General features: G+C 43.5%; 1 protein-coding gene across 1 annotated transcript in view; it reads left to right on the forward strand.

Moving 5' to 3' along the window:
- NWD2 (NACHT and WD repeat domain containing 2) overlaps positions 1–21,407 on the forward strand; it is a 146,481-nt gene that overhangs the window by 117,968 nt on the left and 7,106 nt on the right. The window contains exons 4-6 of the mRNA XM_028507310.2: positions 10,488–10,691; positions 13,543–13,687; positions 18,124–18,713. Coding sequence (XP_028363111.1) covers positions 10,488–10,691; positions 13,543–13,687; positions 18,124–18,713 — 939 coding nt within the window. The remainder of the gene's footprint in view (positions 1–10,487; positions 10,692–13,542; positions 13,688–18,123; positions 18,714–21,407) is intronic.

The raw sequence follows: 21,407 nt of genomic DNA on the forward strand, positions 1-21,407 counted from the left end.
CTTTGTCCATTTTTCCACTGCTGTATGAGAGCACTGTATAAATGTTTTGAATAGCATTCTCTTCTCTCTGGACTCCTAGGACACCATTCTACCCTTCCTTCTTGTGCTCTGTACCCACGGGAAGGTCGGCGCATCAGCCCTCTCTCTTTCCACCCTGTAACTCCCACATAAACCCTAACCCATGCAGATACAGGCACACCTTGGAGACGTTGCAGGTTCAGCTCCAGACCACCACAATAAAGCACGTACCACAATAAAGTGAGCTGCAATCCTTTGCCTGGTGAAAGCTCTTGCCTTCTGTTTTTAAAAAACTCAATACCTATGAAACAAGTTATGCCCATATCTGAGGGCCTCCCCCCCAGAACAGAAGCCCAAACAGGACATGGACCATGCCTGTCTTGTTAGTGTCACAACTGCCCCAGCTTGCCTGGGGACGAAGGGGCTTCTGGGACTTTCAGTGCTCACACTGAGACAGCCCCGATGGAATCGAATGGGTGGTCATCCTACAAGTTAAGTCAGGTATTGTAAATAAGTATATGTTGAGTGAATGCATGTGACTTCCAGGGCAACTTTTCCAGCCAGGTGACTCTTGACCTGCAGACCCCTATTTTTCATGCCTTCATGGAGAACATCGTGTGGATAGGAGATACCTACTTCTAGTATGTCCAAAACTCCCTGCCGACTCCTCATCCAACACACACACACACACACACACACACACACCCTGCTCTTCTGTATCCACTTTCTCAGTGAATTTTCCTCTAGCATTTGAGAATTCCACTAATCCTGACACATTTTTCTCAGTTCTCTGTTTTGTAAGGTAACTGGTCAGGGTTAGGGTCATCTTCTGTACTTTGGAACTGATGTGAATTCACTGCAAACTTCAGAGTGGCTCCATCCTCTGTGGTCTGGTGTGTAATCCTTTCACTCCTGTGGTAGTTTCCTTAGTTTTGATGTCTCTAAAGAATGATATATGTTATCAATATTTTGCAGGTAATGAAATTTTCTGACAGGCACAAGTAGCTTATAAGCAGTGAAAATAGCAGAATTATTATTGATACAAGTTTAAGTTCAGCAGTGGGATTAAGTATGTGAATTTTATAACCATAGTTAAACCATGAATATCCACTTTAAGGAAAGGTAGCATTGTAATTTGATTATGAGAAAGCTGAGCCTTTCAAGCTAGTCTGAAGCATCAACTCAGTTATTTATACAGCAGAATAACTGGCAAATCGTGTCATCTGTGACTTTACCCCTTAATACATTTTATGATGAATTGCCAAAGATACCAGATCTTATGTTGACAAAATCTGCTTCATTTTGTTTTTTATCTGTGCTTGTATTTGTCAGCTAAGGCTGCCATAACAACATATAATGTGTTGGCTAAAAAGTCCATTACATTTTTGCTGTACCATAGCTCTAGTAGTGCTTAGCTATCTTTAACTTCATTTGAAAAAATGTTGTCAGATTGTATTGTGACAGCTGTCACATCAGCATGCATTTTTAAAAAACATCAAAATTGGTGAATTTCTGTGTGGCCATTTTAATATTGCAGATGGAAGAAGATACACAGCATTTTCCATGTATTATGCTATATTATTTCAAGAAAGATAAAAATGCAACTGAAATGCAAAAAAAAAGATTGTGCAGCGTATGGAGAAGGTAGTATGATGGATCAAATGTGTCAAAAGTGGTTTATCAAATGTCTTGGTACTATTGACACTTTGGCCAAATAATTTTTTGCTGCAGGCCTGTCTTAGCACTGGCAGACGTTTAGCAGCACCCTTGGCCTCTAGCCACTAGAATCCAATAGCAAGAGATAGCTGACATCCTCAAAATATTCATATCAATAAAGTTATCAGTGAAAATGAAAAGTGCGTCTTTTATTTAATGGAAAAAACATAATGGACTTTTTGATCAACCCAACAGAATATGTGGCTTCAACAACAGAAATCTGTGTTCTCACAGTTCTGGAGTCCAGGAGTCCGAGCCAGGGGGCAGCATGGTCAGGTGCTGGCGAGAACTCTCTCTGTGCCACCTTCTCGCTGTGCTCTCTCTAGGCAAAAACAGGCCCAGCATCTCTTGTCTCTTCCTCTTCTTCTAAGGGCACCAGTGCTGTGACATCAAGCCTCCACCCTATGACCTCATTTAACCTCAGTCCCTTCCTTAAAGGACCAGTCTTCAGGACAGTCACATGGAGGACGTAGGGCTTCATGCATATATTCTGGGGGGGATGCGGTTCAGTGCATACTAAATTCATACTAATGCTGGTCTTTTTCAGAAGAGTCGAATTTATAACTTGATTCCTGCATGCATGGTTATTAATACACCATTAATACAAATTGCTTCATTTTTCAAAACTTCTGTTTCACACATAGGCTGTCAGCTGTCCTGAAAGCGCACACCCATGTTCTCTATAAAGGCTTACTCCATACATCTGTTGCTGTTGTCGCAACCAGCTGATGCAGTCAACTGAACACAGTTCTTTCAGGCCTTTTTCTCCACCCACAGAGAGCGGAGTCTGTCCTCATCTGACCATACATTTTATCACCCTGGACCAACCTGTACGCACCTATCTACACATACTTTACCTCCCTTCTGTCTTCCATTTCTCTTTTTTTCCTTCAAGAGGTATTTCATTCCCTTACCTATCTATCCGGCAGCACTTCTCAGCATTTATTTCACTTGTATGTACAAATGGTGAGTATGCTGAATATGCGGTTTCTCTATAAATTATGTTTCAGTAAAGTAGTGGTGCCTTATATCTTGCCAAGTGCTTCACATTTCACAAAGTGCTTTTGCCTAGAGTAACTATTTAATCCTCACAATAAGTCAAAGTAGATATGTGGCCAGATAAATTTCCAGGGCTAAAGTAATACCTCCCCTTACAGACAGGAAGGCTGAGAATCAGAGGTGAAGCGATTTGCCAGGGTTACTCCCAATATCTTGCTGTTTCCTAACCTCAGAACAGCCTTTGTTTATCAGGTGATTAGTGGTGTGAATGAACGTATCTCTGTATCTATGTATCCTATTTCAGAGCCTCATTTTTGTGGCCTGTGAAACACAGGCTCACTGTGTGTGAATTGTGGGAAATGGACGTTGGTTGCCCACAGGCAGATGCCGGTAAATGACTGATCTTTATCTACTGTGAATTCCGTCCTGGGTAGCTGGATAATTGAATGCACTGAAATGAAAACTACTAAACCGTATATGCTAAATATGTCTGCTAACATCCACTCTTGGCAACCCTGCAAGCAGGAGTGTGTCTCTAGTGCTTGAGAGATGAACACTTTTCTAAGATACTCCCCTTATGTCTGTTGGTGCCAAAGATATGACCTTCCTTAAATAGCTTATCAGATCATCTTTATTGTGGACATTACCTAGTTCTAACAGATTGTGTTTTAGTCACTTGTCATTATTTCCCAATTTATTTATTTCCATATCATCCCCTGTATTAGCCACAGTTCTCCAGAGAAACAGAACCAATACGAGATATGTACATAAACAGATATATATGCATATACACAATTAATATTATATGTGTGTATATATAAGGTATGTTTATATATAAAGGATATATATTACAGATATATATACACACACACAAAGGATATGTACATATGAAGATTTATTATAAAGAATTGGCTCATATGATTATGGAGGCTGAGAAGTCCCGTGATCTGCCCTCTGCATCTGGAAACCCAGGCAAGTCAGAGGTGTCGTCCCAGCCCAAGTCGAAGGCCCCAGACCCAGCAATGAGTGCCAGTGGTGGGGTCCAGGCCGAGTGCAGGGGACCCGTGTCCCAGCTCGTGCTGTCAGTCAGGGAGAGTGTGTTCTCCCTTCCTCTGCCTTTGCGTCGTGTTCAGGTCCACAGTGGAGTGGATGATGTGCACCCACGCGTCACTCGGTCTGCTGACTCTGGGTGCTCCTCTCATCCTGAGTCACTTTACAGACATACCCAGAGATAACGTTCAGCCAGATACCTGAGCATTCATTCCATGGTCATCAGGCTGACGCATAAAGTTAACCGTCTCGTCCCCTTTTCTCCATTTACTCTTTCACCTGGTGACACGTGGAATGCAGCTTGAGTTGCAATTCACTTCTAAATTACCCTAGATTGTATTTAAAAACCGACTAGTTGTGAAGGTGATTGGTGACTTTGAAAGATACTAAGAACAGAATGCTGTGAGTGAGGCAGGAGCCGCTGACTCTCTGGCGCGGTTCAGTTGGTATTGCTCCACAGTCGAGCTCTGACTACGAAGATTGGCTCTGAATGCTAGGGAATACACCACAGCCATCTTTGTCCCCCCACCCAGCAACACGTCAGATGAGATGAAAGGAACGCCACCACCCAGCGCCGTGGCATTGAACTTGCTGTGTTCCGTGTGAACAGTGCGTCTGGAGGTGGGCAGAGCTCAGACTGCATGGCCACACGTGGTGGTCCTCCCCGGGGCCCTGCCTGCAAGAGCCATCACAAGCAAACAAGGCATCTGAAGCCACCCTCAGAAGGGAGCGGAGCAAGAAGCATTTGAATCCAACACCCTGTGTTCAAGCGCTGGTGATTCTGTGTCTTCTTCGAGAAGTGGCCTTGGGCAAGCCCGCTGATGTCTGTGAGCCTGGATGTCCCCTTCTGCAGTCCACCCTACTTCACAGCATCCTGAACACAAAATGAGATTATGTATGAGGCAAAGGTGTATATATAAATGTGGGTTTTATTTTGAATGTGAAGGGGAGCTTATAGACAGGAAGGAACAGTCCCACCTGCCTTACTGTAGTGACTGCGTTAGAAGGAATAGGGCACTTACTACAGAGCACGGGCTTCGACTCATTGTAGCACCAGTTGGGGGAGGGGAATTTCTCCTTTCCCTTCCAACTGGCCCTGTGGGGGCAGTCACCCACCTCTCTGCAAAGAATGGCACTCATAACCCCCAAAACCCTCTTCCCTCACCTCTTCCCTGACAGGCCACCGCAGAGTAAAGGTAAGGCCACACTGAGGTCACCAAGACAGGATACAGCACTTAGCCCTTCTGTTTGCTGCAGGAAAGCTGCCACCGTCAGACTCGGACCCCGGAGGCTCAGGCTGCAAGCCCAGGCAGAACTACCTGCACAAAGAGAGCAGCGTGGGGGCAGGGGGTCACTGTTTGCTGAATGGAAAAGAAGAGTCACTGGAGGGGTTAGAAAATGTTATCTGTGAGCCTTTAAAGCAGTGGCTTAGATGTATCTGTATCGGCATATAAAGAAGAAAAGGAAGATAAATGTAAAAGATAAATGTAAAAGGACTCTACTTCTTACAAGTTCCCAGTTATAATGATGCCAGTAGCTCATAAAATATTTCACTTTCTAAATTGAAGTGAAATGCATATAACAAAATAAACCATTTTAAACTAAACAATCCAGTGGCATTTAGTACATTTATAATGTTGATCAACTGCCACCTCTCTGTACTTGCACAACATCTGGAAGTATTTCTTATGCTAGAGTTAAAACTCATGCAGAAACCACAGTTTAAAATGTTAGAAAATTTTCTTAAACTTTTAATCCATTTGGACATAACTCCCAGATTATATTTGAGCACTCAGCTGGATTACTGCTTTTTACCTAACTGATAGGACATATCTTCAGTGTTTTAAGAAAGGGCCAATTTAAATATGTTCTCACGCTTGACTAGGTGGATGGGAGAGGTAGTTGTGGATTTCTATAGGCAGGTGAAATCCTATACATTTGTGTGCATAGGTGTTGACAGAGCCCTTAAACCATTCAACAAAAAGTTGAAAGCTGTTTCAGACACATGCATTTCTTCTTCCACACAGGGTCACGCAGGCAGACTGACCGAGGACCTAACTCCAAAATCCAATATAATCCCTTCGCTCTCCACTCAGTTTCTCCTACAAACTGACAAAATTCGTTCAACTAAGCAAAAAAATGAGCTTCTTGAACACTGAGGTCAGCAGGATGTGGAAAATCTGATTCTCTCTTGGTGGGGGGAGAGAATGCCCCATTGCCCGTGAACAGAGAAGGCTGCCTTCTCGTTCACAGCTTCTGCGGCTGCGCCAGGCTCATCCGTGCCTGCTTCCTGCAGCCACAGAGCTAGGAAATAGGCGGATTAGGAAACCAACACTGGACTGCATCTTGGCCCTCCACTCTTGCTTCTAGCCACTTAGACTCGGTCCCCCATCTCTACTCCTGCTCTGAGCCCTTGGCCAAGTGAACTGGACTTTGCACCTGAGCTGGACGGACTCTGTAAGTTGACTGGCTCTGTTGAATTGTAGACATGCTTTGTGTGTTACCTTATAACCAGAAACACACAGCACCCAGAAAAGTCTTCCTGAAAAATGTAGCAGCAAACTCCTCTTTCGCTATTTCCCTTTTTGCTGTTTCTCAAAGAGTACGATAAAACTGAGGCAAGCTCCTGTCTTTGATGCCTGAAAAGTTACAGCTTCATGATTTATGAGCATTCCACCTAAAGGAAGAATCAATAGAGAGAAGAGAGAAGGCTTGGGGAGAACAATCCAATAAGTAAATTCAGGCCTAAAGCACAATATTACTTTTCTGGGGTTCTATATTACCACTTTATATATAGTGGGCACTCAATATATGTTTGTTATTTGAATTGGATGAGGATATTTTTTCTTCTTTGGTAATCTCTACTCTGAGAAACATTTTGCCTGCTATATCGATCAAGTAACTAATAATAGTCGGTGGCAGCTGCTCAACTCAAATAAATAATTATTTTTAAATAGACTTCGATTTTGTAGTGACCTGCTATGTTCTGCACCCTGCCCCTCAGTGCTTGCTGACCATTACTCCTGAGACCACATATGCATTGCCCACCCAGAGCAGTAGTTTTCTGATTCTACATTCATCGATAACCTCATTTTAAAGTCCAGATTCTCACCTGGCTAGTGTGGCTCAGTGGGTTGAGCGCCAGCCTGCAAACCAAAGGGTTGCTGGTTCAATTCCCAGTCAGGGCACATGCCTGGGTTTCAGACCACATCCCCAGTAGGAGGCTCACGAGAGACAATAACACATGGATATTCCTTTCCCTTTCTTCCTCCCTCCCTTCCCCTCTCTCTAAAAATAAATAAATAAAATCTTAAAATAAATAAAATCCAGATTCCTATGCTCCCTAACCAGTGTCCTTTAAGTCTAAAAAGGGATCTAGTGATCTATATTTTAACCCCCGTGGGTTATCCAGGGAGCATATTTTAGAAACTGATCCATAGACTTTAACCTGCCCTCAACGTGAGCCCCCTGAGAACAGAGAGAAGATGAAGGAGCAACAGTGTGTAAATTGCTAGTGCAGTGAGGACGCTCATGCCCTGGGATGTGATCTTATGTGACTCGTCACTATTTTGCCTTTGTTTCCACTTCATGTCCCAAACCCAGCCTTGCATCTTGGTAGCTGAGACCAGACTGCCCTTCCTGGTCTCCACTGGCTGCTAAATGGAGAACTGTCCATTACTAAATCCCATACTTAATGCTCTGCCTGTCCACCAGGTCCTCCAACCATGGCCAAGCTCCAAGTATGCCTTTTTGGATTCCTCCTCTGGCTACTGTTTAGAAATCTTCTTTTTTCCTACTGACCCGTGTGGCTTTGTTGTACAGCTTCTCCCAGCACCAACACCTCACTCCTTGTGACAGTCAGCCCCGCCTGAGGATGCTGACGACCCTTATCCAGAATTAGTCATGGGTGATAGGATGGTCTCTAGACTGGCTGCCCTAAAAAGGCTACCTCCATCTTATTCATGGCAGAATGAGAGGTTGTGCATGCTCATTTACACAACTTCAACGTCAGAGATTTTAGAAGAGACACTGATAAAAGTAAGAAACAACTCGAATTGACATTATTTTTGTTGCCTACCACATTTTGTCAAGAAGAGCCCAAAACAAAGGAAGATTGAAATAAAAATGTTTTTAAGTGGTCTTCAGGCTGCTATATTGAGTTGGGAGTTAGAACACCCTTATCTCAGAAGATCCCTCTGTAAGCCCTCCTTTACCATGCTGGAACAGTGGAGACCAGTGATGAGAAGTTCTTCCATTCAGGTTTCTTCCAAAAGGATTTCTGCAGGTAAAGAGAACAGTCAGGTTGTCCTCCCCTCCTGCCTGGTCTCTGGGGTTCCACTGAGGAGACCTGAGCTCAAAACAGTGAGTTCAGTTGGCCACCGTCACCTTCAGTGGGCCAGCTAGATGAGCTAGATTACATCCCAAGGAGACAAAGAGGCCATGGCCCAACCACAAATGTGTTCAGACAGCACCTGCTAAAACACGATGGGCTAAAGTGAGGGTTGCTGACAAAACTGGTACTTTCCCAGCTCTGGCCAGTGTGGTTCAGCTGCTTGGAACGTCATCGCATAGACTGAAGGGTCACAGGTTTGATTCCCAATCAAGGCACATACCCAGTGTGTGTGATTGTGGGTTCAATCCCCAGTTGGGGCACATATGAGAAGGCAACCAACTAGTGTTTCTCACTTTTCTCTCTCTCTCTCCCCCTTCCTCAATCTAAAAGCAATGAAAAAGATGTCCTCAAGTGAGGGGAAGAAAAAAAAGCTGGAAACTAGTATCTTCCCAAATTGTTACTTTACCTGTGAATACAAGAAAAAGCTTCAAATAAGAATAGTACAAATTCTAATGACTTCTTTCTTGATTTCTTCATTCAACAAACGTTTTTAATATTTTTTATGTGCTAGGCATAAACAGCTCTGGTTTCTGCCCTAAAGAGGTTTACTACCTTGTAGCTGACTGTAGGGCATGGATTTATTTGGGACACAGACCTACCCAGGACTCTTCTTCTCTCGCCTGCCTGCTGGAGACACAGAGAACCCCATGGCTGTTGCAGGGACAGGCGGTAGTGACAAGTGCACAGGAAGCCAACCCCAACTCACATTCCAATCACATTCCCTGGATAAACAAGGCTTGAAGTTCATGGTAAAGGTGCTAGTCAACAGGAGGAGAAAGGATGAAGATGCCCACAAATTAAATAGAAGCCTCCCCACAGGTCCTCTAAAGCAAGCAAACTGGCCCTTCATAGTACAGATTTATGTCAGAGTTCCTCTCTGTTCCTCCTTCCTTGTTTCTACTGTACATGTTGTTGAAGATTAAGTGAAATACTGAATGCTATGAAGCATATTTATTCCCCCAAATTTACATAATATAGCAAAATTTGTTCTACTCTTGAGATTTTTTGGTTTCTTCATAACACAGAAAAATGATGTGCTTGTACCTACAAAATATCAAACATATGAACTCTCAAACAAAAGAAATACCTAAGTACAGACAGCATATCACTGGGTTTTAAAATTTTAATACCTGCTCTTTTCCTCACCACAAAATAATACATGTATCGCCCCCCAAAAATGTTTTTTAATAAAAAGCAATAAATTCATAAAACAACCTAAGTAAATGCAAAACCACCTACTTAAAGCCATCAACTGTGCTGTGTAGTCTTATAAAAGCTCTCCTGTGTGCACACACGTATGTGATATTCATACATATGAGAATATATGTGTGAACCATTGGAATCACCTTGTACAAACTGCGTTGTAACATCTTTTCATTTAATAGCATGTTATGAATACCTTTGTATGTCAGTACAGGTCTGGAGCAGAACTTGGTTCATTCTCTGCATAGTTCTCAGGGAACGTTTTCAGTGATGCCCTCAGCTGGGCACTTAGGTTGTTATGTCAGCTCTTTACTGTTAAAACAGCTTCAGCATAAATATTCTGTTAAATGTTATGTACATCCTTAATTATTTTCTAAGGACAAATTCCCCAAACTTTCTGAGTCAAAATTTATATATATATTTAAAGCTTTTGATATACATTGCCGGAATATCCTTCAAAGAAATATCGGGTCAGTTTGCACACTCATCAGTGCCAGCTGGGTGTGTTCACACACCTTCACACAACAATGGGCATGTATTTCTTGGACAATTCAATAGGGAGAAAGTGCTATCTTGTTCATATTTTGAAATGTTTTCAGTTACCGGTGGGGTGGATAGTAACACGACATCAAAGATGTCATACTTTTTTCATTTGTAGCTGGGTAAATCTGGGGCTTTAAAAAATCATACTATTAACTCTGTTAAAAGCATCTCTTTCCTATGAGAGTTGACCTGTTTGGTATTTCACAGGGTACAGCAAGTTGTTTTTCTGTGACATGGACAAACCAAAAAATCTCAAGAGTAGGACTTGTGTTGTATTATGTAAACTTTGGGAAAATAAATTTGCTACAAAATTCTGTTTTGAACTTGAACTATAATATGCAACCTCATTTCTCAATATGTGAAGAACTTCTTACAATTACAATATAATTGATCTAAATTTACTTATAAAATAATCCATGGGGGGAGGAAAGGATCCACTGTCATTAAAAGAGGAAGCCAATGGTACAAGGTGCGTAGTAATATTTATTGAGTGACCACACGATGTGAGTGCTGAAATGGACTTTCCTGGGGATACACTAAACTGAACATTCTTGTTGATACACAGGGACTGTTAGGGGAGAAATACGGGAACATCCGAATCCCCGGAGAAGTGGAAGCCTCAGAGTTCGAGATGATTTTGGACGCTGCCGTCGAGGCCAAGCTGGAGACGCAGCTCCTGGAAGAGTGGTACTGTCGGGACGAGAACTCCGTGCCAGCGGCTTATTACCTCAGACCCAAATCAGAAATGCTGAAGAGCAATAAAAATGGAGTAAGTTTCCTCTCTCTGCCAAGTACATATCTGTGTGTTCCTGTAACTGTTTACGTCATCTGGGAGTGGCAGGCTGGAAGTTCTTCTGCCCAGAGCCCTAAATGTCCTTTGAACAACAAATTCCAAACTAAGGAACCTTCCACTTTGTGACTTACCTTTCTTTGAGCCCCTCAGACTTTCCTTTAGGGGTCATTTCCTTCTTCCCAAAGTACATCTTTTGGAAGTTCCACTGATGAACTAGAGATCATCTCTTCTCAGTGTTTATTCTTAAAATGTGCTTATTTTTCCCATTTTGCAAAATGTCTATTTACTTATTCTGGTTAATATATGTCCTGCTTCTTATGTTTGTAAATACATGTGTTCTGTCAGTTGTGGAAAGTTCTCGCCATCATCTCATCAAATAATCTCTCCTTTATTTTCTCTGTCCTTCTTTTTTGCTCTTTAGTTAGATGCCCATCAGGCCAGCTCAGTCCACCTTTCCTATCACTTAATCCTCTTTCACATTATCAATTTCCTTATCTCCCTGTGCTTCTCTCCAGAAGATTATTTTAGGTTTTTTCCAGTTCATGAATTTTTTTCTTCAGCTGTGTTCACTCTGTCCATACATTGAGTTTTCAAGTTCAAGAGCTGTACTTTTAATTTGTGAAAGGTATTTTTTGTTTGTGTGTTTGTTTGGTGGAGTGGTCTTTTTAAACCTACCTACCTTTTTATAGTTTAATTTTTTTTAATTCAGTATTTTTCCTTTAGCATTTCATACATACTTAATCCTGTGCAGAATCTGGGAGTGAAGCTCATTCATGCATGAGTATGATGGAAAACATTGTCGCCCCTCTCTGACTTGGTTCCTAAATAGATCTACTGTGTGTCCCCTGAGACTGAATGAAAGAGGAAGAGAGAAATGGGTGGGCCTATTCATTGCACAGATAATTTAGAAATTGAAAAGGAACCACAGAGTCCTTCCCTCTTCAACTAGAACAAGCTTTGGTCCATTTAGCACCAGGCAGTTCTCAAGAGCACCCTGAGTGAGCAATAGTTCTTCATTTAAGGACCTTATATATTTGTTGTTCTGATAGTTAACATAAAGCATTTTCTCCATGCAATAGGAAACCATGTTAGAATCCTTGGCTTTTCTTCTTTGCCCTCTCATGCATTTTTTCAAAGTAATTATCTGCAAGAATATTGCTCCTACAGAGAGGAATATTGGAGTACACCCAAACCATTCTCCAGTTAAATGTGCCAAGAGTAAATGTAGTAGCTAGTAAATGTAGCTATCAAAACACACAAAGGGTCCTCGCTGGTGTGGCTTGATGAATTGAGTGCTAGCCTGCAAACCAAAGGGTCAGCAGTTCGATTCCCAGTCAGGGCACATGCCTGGGTTGCGGGCCAGGTTCCCATTGGGGGGCACGTGAGAGGCAACCACACATAGATGTTTCTCTCCCTCTTTCTCCCTCCCTTCCCCTCTCTCTAAAAAATAAATTAATAAATCTTTTTTAAAAACCACACAAATACACAATCCCTCAAGAAACTAGGTTTACACAGTGGCCTGGGAGCACTCACTTATATGTTACTATTTCATTGGCTTTACTTGTTCCTTCTTCATTTGATTCTATGGTCCTCTAGGGAAATTTAACTTATTCTCTAAACCCCACATGCTACTTCTGCATAAACTCTTGTTCAATAAGTGAATGTATGTTGTATGTGTGTGTCAAACTAATATTACAATTTTCAGGTGTGTTAATTTTGAATTGTATGACTGGGAAAATGTCTGATTCTCCCTGTTCATTTAATTTTCTAGAAAAACAGTATTAATTCATCCCCTTAAAATGTTTGCCTGAAGTGATCACATATGTTGGATAACATGCCTTTTAAAATATCTAACATGTCATGTCATCCATCCAAACTTTAGGTTTATTCCATTTCATAATTATTGTCCATTGATTATGGGCATAAAACATTTCTGAGCACTTTGGAGGAGCAGGAAGGCAAATTTGTTAACGGCTTGGAGAAGATAAGGGCAATGTGGAGAAGGCTGCTGTGTGCCGAGCAACCTCTCTGGAGCCAGGGAGGGGCCTGCATGGATCCACTAAAACTCACCTAAGAGCAAATCCAGAGGCAGTGCGGTTGCAGGGGCCGCGAAGGAGCTTCAAAGGCGGGGTTGCCTTATGTGGGGCGGAGCCCTGGACTTGGTACAGCAGACTCAGGCTGAGAGCTCGCTCTCTGCAGTTCCTGCAAAATCAGATGTTACTGAGCTTGCCCTGGAAATACCATAAAATGCCTATGATCTTTACCTTTGCTTTCCATTTTGGGAACATATTGCAGGTTTTATGCAAATTGCATTAAAATGTGCTCTTTAGACCAAAAATAAAGAGTGTGTGAGTAAGATTATCGTCGAGACTCTACACATGTTACTTTCGTGGTAGGCAAGCCTCCTGGTTTCTTTCCTAGAAGATCGTAGAAACAAAGAAAGAAATAACGAAAGACAATTAAATAGTAACATATGAGCACTTCCACTTTAAAACTCTCTCTCCTCTCTAGAGAATGTTAAGAAGATGATTTTGTTATGACATTTGTATCAGAAGTCAAGAGGGAAACACGTGGTATAAGAAAGCGCAGCAAAGAAACCCTGCTTGGATTCACACCGCTCTGTGACTTGGACAAATTCACGTATAACATGGAAATTATCTCTAACTTTCAGGGCTAATGGGAGTATTAAGTGAGAAACAGTCTGTTAACCACCTGTCATAGTGTTGGCACATAGTAAACCTTCAAACGATAATAGTTCTTTTGCTCTTAAATATCAGCTTTTCTTTGATGACTTAAAGACAAATGTCTCACTTGCACATTTCCACAGATGCAGCCATCTGCCAACGCTGAGAATGGGAAGACCTGGCAAGAGATATCTGACGAGATCAAAAAGATATTTAAGGCTGCGGTGAAACTGTTGCATGAAAAGGGGAAAATGAAGCACGGCCAAGCTAAGAGGTACCTGTTCTCAGGTAATTTTTGTACATCCTCGGTACACGAACGGATAGATAACTAATGGATGCATTCACTGGTTCCCTTGGATGGCTCTGCAGATTTGGTTTTATTTACTGCCTGGTGAAACGGAATTTTTCTAAACTCTTCCACCTCCTGCAGAGACCAGCATTCTTTTGTTTTAACTCATAGAAAAGGCTTTACTTGCCGTGAGGAGTGCTCCAGGAAATGTGGTTTTTGAAAGCAGTCAGAGGAGGCTGGATATCACAGACCAGACTCTGCCGGTGTTTCCCGGTCAGACTGGTCATTCCTTCACACACTCGCCCCCTCAGCGAACACTCGTTGAGCTCATAGTATGTGCCAGGCACCGAGGATACAACAAAATGAATAGGAAGGCAAAGTCCTGCTCTCCCGGGACCTGTTCTTCAGTGGAGGAAAGTGAAGGATGGGCAGATGACCAAATAGAGGAACAAGACCATTGCAGAAGGGATCAGTGCCACGTGCACAACACAACAGCCGTGGGGTAGCAGGAGCTGGCGGAGGGCACACCGTCCAGGCTGGGAGAGAGTGGGCAGTGAGGAGGTGTCCTCTGGGCTGAGTGACAGAAGGCATCAGAGCCAGCAGTGCAGCATTTATTTTAGAAGTGGATAGTACATTATCGAAGAAAAAGTAACAGTACTTGCATCTTCAGATTGGTCTTGTGAATGGTGTGGCAAAGCGTTGGTGAAAACCTAAAGGGTGTTCGGTACCACTCTCCCTGGATGCGTGTATTCCAACTCAGAGAGATTACAAATAATTCTGACAAATTCATTCTTTGGAAGCTGTCAGAAATTGGGTCTTATTTTCAGTCTTCCTGAAAGCACTAACATTGGCAGGAATAAGTAGCCTCTTTAGAATAACAAATTAACAAACATCCTTGTTCCTTTGGGGTCTTTTTTTGATCCATCTCTTTGTGAGACTCTGGTCCTTCATCTTCATCAAAGGCAACATCTCCCTGTTTTAAAAACATGCTCTCTTAAAACAATAAATGATGCCCAGAGCAAAAGCTTTCCTGTTCTCCATAAAAGACAGCCATTTGAGGAAAGCGTCCGCTCATTTAGAATCATACAGCTCAAGTGTTCAAACACTTTGTCCCAATTTCCCCACACTAAAGCACCCCGTTCACATGCATACATGTGAAGATAAATAATTTCATACTGTGTAGCGTGAACCACTACAAGTGGTCTGTTTCCTGCTTGGGGTTACATCTCTTAAAGACCTACATGGTCGGAACAGTTTATTTTACATTTCAAACTCATTTAAGACCCTGTCTGCACAATAAAAACTGCTGGAGAGGTGCCCACTCTTTGAAATGGATGCACAGCTGACCTTGAGCCATGTGTGGGTTTGGGGCACCAACCGCCCCGTGCAGTCAAAAATCAAGTATACCTTGACGCCTCCAAAATGTAAATACCATCACGTATTTTGTATGTTATACATATTATATGTTGTCATCTTACAAAAAAGTAAGCTAGGGAAAATAAAATGTTAATAAGATCATAAGGATGAGCAAAATTCATGTACAGTACTGTACGTATTTATTGAAAAAATTCTCATGTGAGTGGACCTGCTCAGTCCAGACCCACATTGTTCAAGGCTCAACTGAAGTATATTTTTTTATTTCCGGACATCTTGAAAATATGAACACTAGATTGAATCTGGAAAGTTGTACTAGTTTTATTTAAATGTAAGTCTCACAACACTTCCAGTTTTACCTTTTGAAACCATAAGAGAGGAAGGGAAATCAATTAGACCTCAGAATGGTTCCCTGCAGTGCACATCAGAACTGAGTGGTTTCTGGGTAGCAGAGGGGCTGATGGCTCCTGAATGACGGTTGCCCCGGTGGGGCATCGCCTCCGAACGCCATCTTTTCCAGGTGCTGTGACCAGGTCAACTTTGGGATAGTAACAAAAATGCAAAGAGAGAAAACAAAAACTGTATAGTATTCTAGTAAGCAGGGGGGGGAGTTTATAGTATTTATAGTCAAGTAAATAACAGAAGTTATTCATAAAAGTCCCCTAAAATCATGAGGATGCACTTTGCTTCCAAAAATAACTTTATAGAATTGACTTAATATGTGATAACGCGTTTATTCAGGTATTAAGCTCATACCATCAAGTAGGCATGCTTCTGTACAGCCTCTTTTTTTCTTATTTTATTTTCCAATTGCAGCTTACATTCAATATTGTCTCATACTAGTTTCAGGTGTACAGCATAGCGGTTAGACAATCATATACTCCACAAAGTGATTCCCCAATGTCGTATCTACTTTAGAATCATTACATGAAGTAGGTTCCCTGTAAGCCTTATTTCTTTTCTTTTTCTTAATTGTTGGCACAATTACAGATGCCCCCCATTTTCCCCACACTTTTGATTCCCTCCCTCCGGCCCCCCCGGCCTTCACCACATTGTTGTCTGTGTCCCTGGGCTATGCACATATGCCTCTGAGCCACGTTTAGGTGGGTCTGTGAACTTGCTTTGTCTGTATCTCTTTATATGTTACATTTATTGTCACCACTCCTGGCTGACACACTTTTCCACAGAGGGGATACTCACCATATCAGTTAGGTAGAGTGGACTTACATCCTAGGAATCAGAGGTGACAGTGCATATCTCTGATCATCATTATTGTCGTCTGGCCACTGTCTCTCTCTCCAGGATGCTCAGAATGTAGCACCAGCTAGTCCAGCGTGCCCCTACCAGTTTACACAGACGCCTGCAGAAGTTGTCGGCCAGAGTCTGCTGGCTGCAGGAGCTCATGAGGTCAAGGTTTCTTGCACCTTTCCTGGTCTACTTTGTAAGAAGTTAGCACTCTTCTGTAAAAAGACTGGACCTTCGTTGTCCCGCCTCCTTTAACTGGCCTGATAAAACCCTTTGTAAAACATACCGATGCAAACGACACACAACTCACTCAACCCTGGTGGCGACAAATGTCCCTTTTTCACTCAAGTCACAAACTTTGATCAGTTATTACCATCACTGAAGAAATGTTATCATGGGAGTCCCACTAAAAGACATAATTTTAAAATAAAATTCCCACCTTCCTTAATAGTTACTTTATAGAATGCATGTGTGTTTTAGGTTTTGCTAAGCCTTGGGTGGAGCTGTGGCCGGCACATGGAAATGCTTTCAGCTGATGGCCAGCCCTGTGTGTTCAGAGCATCACCCCTCACCCCTCGCTTCCATCAGATGCCAGCTCAGTAGGCACCTCATTTGGAGGTCCTTCCCTGGCCTCCGCCAGGGGATCAGGCCCCACCCCCTGCATCATCCACACACACACACACACACACACACACACTCTCTCTCTCTCTCTCTCTCTCACAATTGTTTGCCATCCGTGCACCATGTTATTCTCCTGCCTGGAACAGAAAACAATCATAATACATTTATCTGTGGGACTCTGGGGTTCATGTCTGCTGTCCTCCGCTGGATGGGAAGCTCCATAAAGGTTTTCTCTCTGCATTGTCTGTTTTCTCTCACCGCTGCATCCTGAGCAGCCAGCCCCCTGCCTGACACATAGCAGGTGCTCAGTAAGACTAACTGGATGAAGGAAGGCAAAAGGGAAGGGAGAGAAGAGAGAAGAAAGGGAGGGCAGGCAGCCAGCTTTAAAAGCCTGCTTGCCTCAAAATTAATTTCCCTTGGTTTAATTCTTTTGTTCATTTTTATTTTTCTTCCCTAAAATCATGCACAAGTGTTTCTGTTATGACGGAGCCAATCTTAAGTGTTCCCATGGGGCCTTGAGTGATTTATAAAACACAAGTATATTTACTTGTACATAAACGTATATATTATAAGCATTACCTTAGAAGAAATAAAGTTATATACTGAGTCATTTTCCTGTACCTGTGCTGGTGGATATAATGGGATGTAACAGTGACATGGATAGTTCGTATCGATCAATGCTCAGAACATGATTATATTTTGAACATGCTTTTATATGTATATTTACGTGTTACCTGTCTGGGGTGCGATGCACTTCACACAGAACGGTGACGCTGCGTGTAAAAGGGAGACTGAACAGCAGCAGCAAATGAGCTTTCTTTCCCCTCTGGCCCCTTCCTCATTCCTTCCTGGCCCCAGCTGGTCCCTGCTCTTCACCCTCCGAACCCTGGGGTCTGAGAGGAAAGCTGAGGAGTCGCTGAAATAAAAATTTGGTTTGCTTTCTCATGCCTATGTTCAGCCTCTCCCTCCCACTGGTGGGAATTAAAGGATTGTATTTAAAACCCATTGTTCTGGGTTCTAGGCCGTCTCAGAAAACACAAATAGGAAATTAAGGAGTTAAGGAGTTATACTGTAGACATCTCTGCTCCACACTGTCAGCAAACTAACCCACCACCAGGACCAGGGAGGTACGGGCTGGGAGTGTGAGGTGTTGCTCCTTTGCTTCAGGCATTGAACTTGTCGCACTTTCTTTCAGCCATAGAGGACGAGTTCGACTTCGCTCTCGGGAAGCAGACGCCAGCATTCCTGAAGAAGTGCGTCTGCTACATCAGGAAAATTGCCAACATTGAGCGTTTTGTCAAAATCCCAGAGATGGGAAAATACATGGACGTAACTGGAACAGAACCAAGGATCATTCGGGACCCAGAAGCCCAAGAGAAGCTGATAAAACTCAGGGATGAATTTATTCCGACTATTGTCGCGTCATCTAATCTCCGGGTGTACACATCGGTCACTCACTGTGACATGAAGCTCGGCTATTCCCAGGAAATAGAAAATCATTACATCGAAGGACTGGGCAAACAGTTTTATGAGGACATGATTGATATAATTCAGGCAACGGTACAGCAGAACTTTGACACTGAAACCGATACGCTCTACGACGAAATCCTCCAGCATTCGTCGTTATGTAAAACATACGCCTCTTTCTACGAGTACAAATGTGAATCTCTAAACATAGTTCATAAATACATCCTCCCGAGCAAAACCGGGCACATCCACCCGCTCATTGTGTACGGCGGGCCATGCACGGGGAAGACGCTTCTGCTAGCCGAAGTAGCAAAGAAGGTAGAGCCTGTTCTTTTATGTGTCTATTTATAAAAAACGTTTACTTCTGGGAAAAGATAAAATGATCACATTCATTTCATTTTCTGTGTTTATTCTCTGAATTATAATTAGGTTTTTGGATAGACACTTTGGTGTTTTTGTTTTGCTGGTATAACTAGTACGCTGGAAATTGAGACTCCTGGGGCGCGATTATAGGACAGCTTTACGTCCTCTCCCGCTGTTCAAAGCCGTGTTGCGGGGCCAGCTTCCCTCCGAATGGAAGCTAGTGCAGGTCTCGCCACTCCTCTCCTCCCTCAGCAAAGACAAGCCCTGCCGTTGCTCCTGGACATGACGTCAGTCTCAGTTCAGCAGTTCGTAGTCCCAGTCTAAGAGGATCATTAAAATTTCAGGCTACATTTCTCTCCTCCAGCTGAGGCTTACCATAAACAAGGGATCTACAGCGGTAGATAGGGACGTAACCATCTTCTCTCCTCCTCCTCCATCCCTGATCCCAGACCCCAACCACACTGATGCACCCACAGGGTTGCAGTGTAGGGGATGGAGGAAAGGTGAGGTGGCCGGGAAGTCCTCACATGCCAGCACAGCCCTGGAGTGGGCTCTGCACTCTCTGGTCTTGGCAGGTGTCTAAAGCTGCTGCCTGCCTCTTCCAAGGCCTCCTCATGGTTTCCTGGAGGCTCTTCCCCTCCCACGCCCACGGTCCTTGCTCAGCATCTCTCAGCTAGAGTCCCCTAGACACAGAGGGTTGCCTCTTTTTCTAGCCTGTCACTTCCCTGGCTCTCGATATTCAGGACCACGCTTCTAGTAGCTTTCTACCAAGGTCCTCTCCACAGCCCCACAAACTCCCTTAGACAGGACCTGGGAAAAACAGGATGAGCAAAAACCATGTCAGCTCACCCTTTCCAGTGGCTCACAGCTGGTACATGGGACACACACTCAGGTCGTTTTTTCCCAGAGAAATTCCAGCTCAAATACTGCAGCTCTTCACACTCAACCCTCCCAGCAGCCTCTGTCACTCGGCCTCCCTGGTTCCCAGGTGTCATCAGACAAAGAGGGCCGCAACCCTGCGCTCTAGGGGACACCCTGTACGTGGTCCGATTCCCTAGGCAGGAAGTGAGGAGTTGTGCATCTCTCAGGCTTCCCCTGGGGGAGCAGGGTGGCCATAGATATAACCTGCAGCACCCTAACCTCCAGCTTTTCTCTTGGCCTCTCAAATCCCTCTTTCAGGCTGGAGGTGGGTAGTCTACTAAAGGGAGCAGACTGCTTCTCACAACTCCCTTTCAAGTCCTGCAGGAGGGTCTGGAACCTCCCCCTGGGGTGTGGTACCTGTGGTTGTGGCTCCTCAGTCTAAACTGACCTAAACTAGTTCCATTTTGTAAAAATGGTTAACTTCTCTTACACTAGGTATCGGAGTCTGAGGGTTTCTATTATCCTGGTGTTACTTCAGATCTGTGTGTTGCTGTTCCCATGGTTTATCTCTTATGACCAGAGCTTTCTTCCACTTCATGAACATTATCACGACCTGCCACATGCTGCACAGCCTCAAGGAGGTCATCTTAAGGACAAGAATAGGGACGGTTGTGCGGTGCGGTGCCCCTGCAGGGATTAGGTTCCAAAGTAAACTCACAGGTGAAAACCAGGTATTTCAAGTTTACTCTTAAAAAGTCCTTAAGAAGACCATTTTGCCATTTCTTTTTTTATTATTAAATTTATTTATTTATTTTTAGAGAGAGGGGAAGGGACGGAGAGAGAGGGAGAGAAACATCAATGTGTGGTTGCCTCTCGCGTGCCCCACCTCTAGGGACCTGGCCTGCAACCCAGGCATGTGCCCTGACTGGGAATTGAACCACAACCCTCTGGTTCGAAGGCCTGCGCTCAGTCCACTGAGCTATACCAGCCAGGGCTCACCGTTTTTTAATACACCGAGTCCAGCTTCTGGTATCCCGTCTCATGTTAGTAGATGCAGCTTGGACACCAGATGAAGTGGCTGGCTCATGTTGCATCAAAATGAATGTGTGCACATGTGTGTACATGCATGTGCATGGGTATCTGAACACTAATTTGTATGTGAATCTTCAAGCTTTAGAATAATCTAGGTAAGCAAGATAGTAATATTCTGAGGGGGCACATGGGAACTGAAATCAAATGGGAAAGCATTCATGGGTGCCATTTCCCACTCGCTCTAGGTCTTTTCCCTTGTGGAGGGAGAAGGGGAAAGGTGGTCGGAGGAGCAGACATTGTTGAATTTGGCTAACTTAAATGTGCGTGTGATACAACTCCACACGCTCCAGCACAGGATGGTCACGTGGGATGTGCTGATAGGCCTGTCTATACACGCAGTCCAGGTGGGGCAATGTGGTAACAGTGAAGTTTGTCAACTTAAAAGTGGCTCTCCAGGTCCATCCACACTGTTGCAAAGGGTAACATTTTCTTCTTTTTATGGCTGAGTGGTATTCCACTGTGTGAATGTCCCATGGGTGTTTTATCCACTCATCTGCTGGTGGACACTTGGGCGGCTTCCATATCTTGGTGATTGTAAATAATGCTGCAGTGAACACAGGGGTGCCTATGTTCTTTTGAATTAGTGTTTTGGGTTCCTTCAGATACATTCCCAGAAGTGGGATGGCTGGGCATTATGCTGAGTGAAGTGAGCCAGTCAGAGAAAGACAAACACCACGTGATTGTTCATTAGACTCC

The sequence above is a fragment of the Phyllostomus discolor genome, chromosome 1, assembly GCF_004126475.2.
Source record: "Phyllostomus discolor isolate MPI-MPIP mPhyDis1 chromosome 1, mPhyDis1.pri.v3, whole genome shotgun sequence".
NCBI lineage: Eukaryota > Metazoa > Chordata > Mammalia > Chiroptera > Phyllostomidae > Phyllostomus > Phyllostomus discolor.